We start from the raw sequence: 8,472 nt of genomic DNA, 5'->3' as shown, positions 1-8,472 counted from the left end.
GGCAGGAAACTCGATTATGTTTGAATATGCAGATACTTTTGTTAATAAGCTTGTATACACACCAAGAATGATACAAATGGCATAAGAAAGATGAACTATCATAAAATATTTGTAGGAGCTTGCATCCTCTAGCCTGAAAAGTCTTTTACTGGCTTGAATCTCACACTTAGGTGGTGTTTTATCTCTGTATTGTTTCCCTGAAAGGTCTCATGGGGGATTATACAGAAGAGTATCTGTAACAGCATCCAGTAGTACAGCAGGTATATAGTAACACATGATGAGGTTCATTGTGTACGTGTGTGGGTCAACATTTGCCCCCCTATAGAAAATCTTGTCCTTTTATTTACTGCCTTCTTATTTCATCTACATTTTATTCATATTTTTTAAAACTTTAAACAGGACAGTCCAGTTGGTCAAAGCATAAACCATACATTAGACATAACTGACAGGCATACAAGTGCAACAGACCAAGTGAACCAGTATACTTATACATAGAGTCTAACTCACACACAGTCAACCTCGTATATGAGGTTAGAGAGAGGTTAAGAGATAAAAATGCCCTGACCCAGCAATACATTCACTTAAAAAAAACCCAACAAAAGTCACAAAGCAATAATTTTACCCAAAATACAGAAAATATATGAGGCTTACAGGGAGTTTCCCCACAGTAGCTTAAACCCAGTGAGCAAACATATGCTATGAGTGCTGTGTTCAAGTTTTCAATGAAGACTGAGACATTTTAGAAAACAAATATTATGTCGGATTTAATGTAACCCATTTAATCTCATCTGTCACAATACTGATCTGAGTTATATAAAGGTCTAAAACTATGTCGGAATTATATATCTATGCATTTTGAGCAGATATTGAAATAATAACACTTTAGCATAACTTGTCATATGACCAGAGAAGATGGTGGGTTCAAAGCCACCAAGCAAAAGGTTATTGATCACGGTAACTAAAAGAGGCTTATTTGTTTTGGTCATCATTATCCAGCACCCACTGAGAATGAGCGACTTATTGCTGGAATTGTGAAGCAGCAAACCACAACAGTTTGCTCAACACCCTTACTCCTGATTTACCTCCTACAAAACACAGGTAGACTGGGTGGGCAAATGTCTATGCACCTCAGGATGATATAGAGCTGGCCCACCATTACACAACCAGAATGAAAGCTGTTGTTCCTCCTGAATCTGCAGTTATAATAAACAATTTGCCCTTTTCTCTAGTATCCAGGAACATGCCTTTCTGAAGAGTGTGAGTAGAGTATACATGTTATCTCAGTAGTTTCAATTATGGCCTAACATAAAACAAACATTTCTACCTTATCCATGAAATAAAATAAAAATAAAAATAGGAGCTGCTCATTCCAAAAGGTGTTAATTGTATGCTTTGGGAAAATTCAGTATGAAATGGGATAATTACTCTGGGCTACATATTTACATACATTTGCACTTCCTATATTCTTTTTTACAGCCTCAGAAACATGTTCGACCTGTTCTGTCAGTATATATCCAACAGTCATTTGTTACCTTGCACATCTAAATTCAGCTTTGTGCTTCTCCATTCATGCGTGTATTACTACACTTGGAAGCAAAGGCAATGAATGCATACACTTGCCTAAGAAAGATACAACTTAAAGAATGCACTGTGGGCATTTTGTCTTGTGCGTCTGTTCAAGTGTGCCAGTAAACATTAAAATGCCTCGTGTGAAAAGAGGGCTTTTGGAGATATAAGAAAAGAATTAGTAAATATTTAAATAAATGCTTTTTTTAAAAAAATCAATCATCACTGCAGTTTCTCCTTGTTAGATGTGCACTTTTATTCCTGAGGGTGAAAAGGTCTAAACCAACAACAATAGCTGTGCTACAATGGCTTCAGTATCAAACCAACAGGCAAACAGGTCCGAGCAAAGATTTTCAGAACTGCTGAAACCTCATCACAGCTCTCTTTATCTGCTCATAGCTCACAAACATCACAATGTTCCAGGAACCCAGGCGAAGGAATGAGGGCACAAAGCTGTGAAAGAAATCAGATGAAACAAGAATGTGTGTAGGAGTCACTCTGTCATGCTTGGTTTTCAAAAATACATTCCTTACCCCTTGTAGAAAGCTGTTGGTCCTTCTTTAATCAGCATGGTTATAGCACAGTTAACAGCACCGCTGTACTGCCCAGGCACTGAGTTCATGAAGCGTGTCTTTATCACATCCACAGGGGATGCTACAATCGTGGTGCAGAAACCGGCTGCACATGCTGCGGTGAAGTGGCACGGCATGTTGTCTGCAGGAAAAACTGATTTGTTATTTAAACAAACAAACACGACGCTGGAGAGAGCGTTAGAAAGATTTGCACTTACCTGTCATCAGGTTATACTTCAAGATGAGCTCTTTCATTATGTCATAGGTCACAAGCTCAGAGCAGTTTACGATGGCGTTACGAGTTATATTTGGAAGACAACCTGTAAGAACAGCAAACATATAGGAACACTTTTCTTTCTCTGGTGAACTCAGTCTTAAAAAACATCCTGCGCTGTCATCAAACAGTCATGAAAATCAGTCATGATTTTCACTTTGCTATAAAGAAGAAATTCTTCTACTGGCCTCAACAGTTAACAGCATCTCATTTTAAATCAGTTTCAGCAGCACACTCATGTCATTATCAGCAGAAATTTGCTATTTTTTTTTCAAAAAATGGAGTGAGAGGATAAAAAACAAAAGTAAATATAAGTTTAAATTTGTGGCATATTTGCTTATTCCTTAAAAATCTATTGTGTAACTTATTTAGGGCTTTCAGGGGAAAAAATGATCATGTAGAAGTTTCACTGGCTGCTAATTTATAAAAAATATCCACAAGTCCCTCTGGAAGCAAGTCTTGCCATTCAACAGCCATCGTGGTAACATCTCTGGGTACTTGCTGTATTTGGACTGTTGTTTTGAAGCATTGTCTAAATTAATTCTAGTTTTAATGGTTAAAGGACACAAAAAAATGCATATATTGAACTATTAACCCACACTGATTAAAAAAAGCACATAGAAATGTAATGACTTCACCGCCAAATAAGGTTTAGGGTTAAAAGTTAAAGCTGAGAGTCTGCACTCAAGAATGTAGAGTTATGAAAAATGTGTCACTGTCCAAAGATTTCTAGACTCTACTGTATGTCTTATTCACTAATAGAAATGGGAAAAATAATTGTCAATTGTGGGATTATACAGATTTGTCTTCCTTGGGGAAAACCTTGTGATTTGATTACCAACAATTCCAGGGAGTTTGTTCAGTTCTGTTATGTTGCAAGCAGCTAACGTAGTTTTAAGCCCTTTTTTAATTAATCTTAATTTTCTTCACCAAAACAAATTCAAATCACTTGTTGTGTTTTTGTCAGTCAATAGAGGAAGCACTTTTTTTCTGGAGCCACACAGTATTTTCCCAAACATACAGTAGTTTCATGAACACCTGAAAAAGACTCACATGTAAAATCACTGTGGTTCCCCTTTAGGAAGACTAATCTGAAAATGTGCTGGTTTATCCAGAGGTCATTGTGGGCTCTCTGTCAGATGCCTGAAGTAACGCAAGCGTCACATCTTTGTTTTGCAACATAAAATCTGCACATAAGGCAGCCGGTTTCTCTGAGAAATGCTCGGCCAACAGAAGACTCCGTAAAATTCTGGGGACAAGTCAGTTGAAGTCAGTCACCTGTGGTCTAATTTGTGACGTAACATAAGTGTTAGGCTGCAGAAACCATAAAAGCGCCACTAACTTGTGTAAGTATGATTTTTACTTTTGTTTCCCTCAGAGCTTATATTTTTAACATGACCCTAAACCCTTGCTTTTTGCTTTTTTCCTTTTTGTTGACCATGATGTTACAGCTCAGAGGCTGACATGAATCATCCCTGTGGCAATCTATGAGAAATATAATGATATAAGTCATAACTGCTACAAGATGACCGCTGCTCAGTGGTGTTAGGGATGTCATGTTGTGCAATAATAACACCTAAACCCTGTGGAGTGTATTTTAATATACCTTTCCAGAGGCCTTTAAAACCTTCGTCCCTGGCAATGGTCCTGTAGGCATCAGTCGTGCTGCTGTATCTCTTGACAGAGCCGCTCTCAGGCCGCAGGGCCTGAGCCTGGAACCTGACTTTCACCACGTCAGTGGGCTGAGCAAAAGCCACGGCCATCGCTCCTGTGGTGGAACCTGCCAGCAGTCGAGTCCCGAGTCCAGCATCTGTTACGCAAGCAATTGATTTATGACATGTTGGTGCCTCAAACAAAGACACACACAGCAATTAGAGATCAAACTTGGTGCAGTTCGGATAATCATAGTGAAACCTGGATGCACAAAATTTTTCAGTTATGCTTTTAATATGAAGCGAGTTAATATTTCACTTTCTATTTGGTAGATCCTCTTCTCTCAGGTTTCAAGCATCATTTCCTACTGGGGTAGACATACACTGTTTTCTTTGGTAGAACATTATTCATTCAAACTGGTTTAATTAATAATTTCACTAAATAAAGCAACAAGCTAGGCCAGAGATTATAGTTTGGAGATGTCCTCATCAAGGTCAGGCAGATGTCCTTATGCCTTTGGGAGAGTTTAAAAACAGAGAAAAAGTGAAAGAGAGGGTTGGACATGGAAATGAGAACAAGCGGGTGTGTTGTTGTGTCTCTAATTTCTGAAGTTTTGTTGATCTGGGTGGAAATCTGGATTGCTTAATAATGCCACAGCGGCATAGTTAGAATAGGTGAGGCCTCCAGCATAAACACATTCCTTGAAAGAGGACATTTTTTCTCCATGGCTTACATCATGGAGGCATTTTCTGCAAAACAAGTTCAGGCGATTACGGTTTAGACTTATACTCATTTTAGTCTGAGTCTGATTTCCGGTTAGATGATCAGGACTTTTCAATTTCTGAAGTTTATTTTCAGATATTAGGAAGGGAGTGTTTGAGCTCATTAGCCCCTTAAGAAATCTTAAAAAAATCTAAACTAACCAGTTGCTCTAAACATCAGTTAAACGTCTCTTTCTGAACATAATTTCTTACATGTTTATACCTGCCGACTGGCATGTATTTCCTAAAAGCTGTGAAACACTGACATCAAACTCACAGTAAAGGAATTTTTGCACATCTGGATCACCTGCAAGGATTTTATCTGTTTTCCATCTGTACCACCTTTAGCTGTGATAATTTTAATTATTAATCAAAACAATAAGACAGTGAGTCCTTCATAAAATAATTGTATTTGAAGCTCATTTTGGGGTTTTTTTTTATGTTTATTTTTACTTTAACCAGGAAGTGCCGTAAATTAAGATCTCTTTTACCAATGGAAACCTGGCTTTAAAAGTTCACCATTATAAGGTTTGTTTAAAAAAAATCTAAATTATAACATAAAGAGACATCGGACAGAAACAATAAATCCATCCAAACAAGGCAAATAATACAAAGTCCAGCTCAAGACCAGCAACAGGTTTAACAGGTTAAATTTGTTTGGTAGTTGTGAAACTCCTGAGGTACACTGGCTGTAAACTGCTGTGTACTGAGTTGTGGGATGTGGTTTTGATGCAGACATACTTTCTGAGCCTTGCGTGTAGAGCTGCTTCATGGTGTCATACATGCCGATGCGGATCGAGGCAAAGCTCATCTGCCTGTGCAGCCCTGCCACCAGGCCGCTGTACAGACTCCTCGGCCCCTCTGTCTTCACCATGGTGAAGATGGTGCCAAACACACCTCGGTATTCCGCCCTCTGGCCTTTCAGTAAGGGCTTGGATTCACCTTGCACCTGAAGAAACATAATAACAGGTTCAAGATGTGCCATCAGCCTCACTGCCTCACTTAGAGGGAAAATGTCCACATATGTCTGTGATCAGGCTGCTTTCTTAATTGTTAGGTTACATTCGTGTAACATGCAGCCGTGTTGAGATATTTCTGAGCATATGCTTGAACTAGGGGGTTGGACAACATGAAAAGCAGTTTATCTTCTAGTCAGCCAAAACACAGGTATTGGCTGACAACAATCTATATCTATAGTATCCTAAAAATGCTCATGTGGTAACATTATGAATAAATGTTATTTTTTATGCTCTTAGACAGATATGGCAACTTCAATGATTTTGGGAAAACTGACACTCACTGGTAATTTTGTTAGTTACGCCTGTAAAAAAACAAAAAACAAACAACATTGTTTTTAACAGGCGTTAACAGCCTGTTTCAAATAACTCCCAAGCATCTCAATAAGATTTCAGTCTGGAGTTTGATAACGCCAGTTCCTACTTTGACAAGGCCATTTGGGGTGGTTATAGCTCAGGTGCTAGAGCAGGTCATCTGCTAATCAGAAGATTGGTGGTTCCATCCCTGGCTGCTTTAGTCTACATGCCAAATATCCTTGAGCAAGATACTAACCCCAAGTTGCTCTCCGATGCATCCATCGGAGTATGAATGTGTGTGAATTGTAGATAGAAAAAGCATAGCAAAAATTGCTTGCTTGAATGGGTGAATGAGGCAGAGTAAAAAAGCACTATATAAGAACCAGTCAGTTTACCATTTAGGAGCAGGATAAGGATCCAAAACACTAGTGTGTTTCTTGCATAACTCAAGTGTTTTTGGGTTTGAAGGGACAAACTTATTGCTGGACATTCTCCTTCAGGATGTTCTGGTAGAGAGCAGAATTCATGGTTCCATTAGCTACAGCAAGTCGCTCAGAAGCATCAAAGCAGCTCGACACCATCACATTCCCATCACCTCTATACCTCTGACCCTAGCTGAAGTGAGGCCTGCAGTTCTTCAGATGTTGTACTGGGTTCTTTTCTGTGGTTCACTGGAGTCCCAAAGCCTTAGAAATGACTTTCCATTTCCATTTCCAGACTGATATCTTTCAGTGACTTTTTGTTTTACATGTTTTGTTTTGGTTTTTTGTTTCTTTGAATTGTGTCATATTTTAGCCTACTTCACTTTTTAGACTGGCAGTAATCACACCTGGGTGTGGCTAGTGAAATTGAACTTTGCTTTCTTAAAAATGTGAGTGGTCACAGTAAATTTTACATTTTCACACAAGGCAAGGTAGGTTTGGATATCTTGTGTAAAATGTGGAAGTAAATTTAAAGGTAATTTGATATACAAAAAGAGGTGTTTACAAGGGTTATAGAGCTAGTTATGCAGCTATTTGGTGGTTACCTGTTTTGGTATTTACATGTTTACACATTTGAATGTTTACACATGCATGTTCAAAGCAGTAATAAGTATGTGTTATATCTACCTAGTTGGTTTTTCTGCATTGATCTGAGTATAACATTTCCTGGCTTCTTAGAGCCCAGTGAAATATTGATGACGGCGGCACACAGGAAGTGTTGGTTTTTGTTGTTGCTGTGTGCTGAGAGTAAAGAGGCTGGTAAGACAGTTAACTGTCTCCATCGTGCTGTTCCTAATTATTCAGGGAGATTCCATCAAGTGAACCCTCACGTTACACTTGTTTCTTTAATAACTCAAATCATCAGTTAAAAACGGACTTTGGGGTTTCGGTAATTTGGTGATCTGAAACATTTGAGTGTGACAAATATGTTAAAAGAAAGAAAGAAAGAAAGAAAGAAAGAAAGAAAGAAATCAGGAAACAACACTTACACGATAAGCTGAGCCGGGTCGGGGTGAGGGGGGTGTCCCTGTGCACCAATTTTTCCACTTTTTTTATATTCTGAATTGTGTTACACTTTTTGTTATAAAATATAAAGCTCTTAATTACCGAGAATATTTTGAGGTGGCTATAGTTGCAAATACCATGAGGTGGGTGGGGCTTCCTGATGCCTCACCTGTAGCCGGACTTTGGCGGTGTCCAGTGGGAAGGTGACTAGGTCCGCCACGCAGCCTGCTGTTCCAGCTGAGAAGATTTTAACAGCAGTTGTGGGCACCAAATCAGCCGCTCTCCCTCCAACCATGATCAGTGCCTGAGCTCAACAGCAAGCCTCAGCAACAACAAAACTTAAATAACAAAGTGCGCATTGAAGGACTAATCATCATTTCATCCTTCGTGTACGGAAACGAATAAAAGCGATGTAGGTCAAGCTCCATGCAAAAGAAAGTTTGGAGTTTGAAGGGAACAGCGTCGTTGTGCCATTACACAGAAACGCTCACGACAAGAAGTCGAAAGCAAACTGAACTAAGTCGGTATCTTTGCATGTCAACAAACACCTGACTGCGCAGCCGACGAGTGAAGCCTGGCCCACATTTACTGACTTTGAACGGACCTGCTGCACCGCCCTGCAGAACTCCAGATACTCATCACACACATGCGCGGAATACCCCGGATTGTTCTTTATCGGTGTTCTCTGTCATGATCCACCTGCTTTCAAATAAAAAACAATTTCAATGTCAGCGGACAAGAGCTGAGGCGTCATCAGGAAAGTTTTATGTATCTTAGTACGGATAATGTCCTCCCATTCTTATGGGAAATAATCCTGCTTTTGGTGTTTTTATGATGGCAATGGCG

The 8,472-nt window shown here is 39.2% G+C and overlaps 1 protein-coding gene across 1 annotated transcript; it reads right to left on the bottom strand.

Annotated features, from left to right (window-relative positions):
• Nucleotides 1-350: 350 nt before the first annotated feature.
• On the bottom strand, nt 351-8,197 carry LOC308401445 (dicarboxylate carrier UCP2-like). The gene is made up of 6 exons (XM_080889653.1): nt 7,796-8,197; nt 5,568-5,775; nt 4,019-4,222; nt 2,357-2,458; nt 2,100-2,280; nt 351-2,019 (listed from the first exon to the last, which is right to left on the bottom strand). The coding sequence occupies exons 1-6, from the start codon at nt 7,919-7,921 to the stop codon at nt 1,920-1,922; spliced, it is 921 nt and encodes a 306-aa protein (XP_080745779.1). The 5' UTR covers nt 7,922-8,197; the 3' UTR covers nt 351-1,919.
• Between the last annotated feature and the right edge of the window lie 275 nt (nt 8,198-8,472).

The sequence above is a fragment of the Rhamphochromis sp. 'chilingali' genome (assembly GCF_963969265.1).
Source record: "Rhamphochromis sp. 'chilingali' genome assembly, chromosome: 8".
Lineage (NCBI taxonomy): Eukaryota > Metazoa > Chordata > Actinopteri > Cichliformes > Cichlidae > Rhamphochromis > Rhamphochromis sp. 'chilingali'.
This window is presented reverse-complemented; position numbering and strand designations above follow the sequence as displayed.

Excerpts from the sequence above, each read along its gene's own strand:
- LOC308401445 (XM_080889653.1), bottom strand. The coding sequence starts at position 7,921 with ATGGTTGGAGGGAGAGCGGCTGATTTGGTGCCCACAACTGCTGTTAAA. Across the intron at positions 4,223-5,567 it reads CTACACGCAAGGCTCAGAAA|ATGCTGGACTCGGGACTCGA; the intron begins GTATGTCTGCAT and ends CTTGCGTAACAG. Across the intron at positions 2,459-4,018 it reads TTTTAAAGGCCTCTGGAAAG|GTTGTCTTCCAAATATAACT; the intron begins GTATATTAAAAT and ends CTGTTCTTACAG.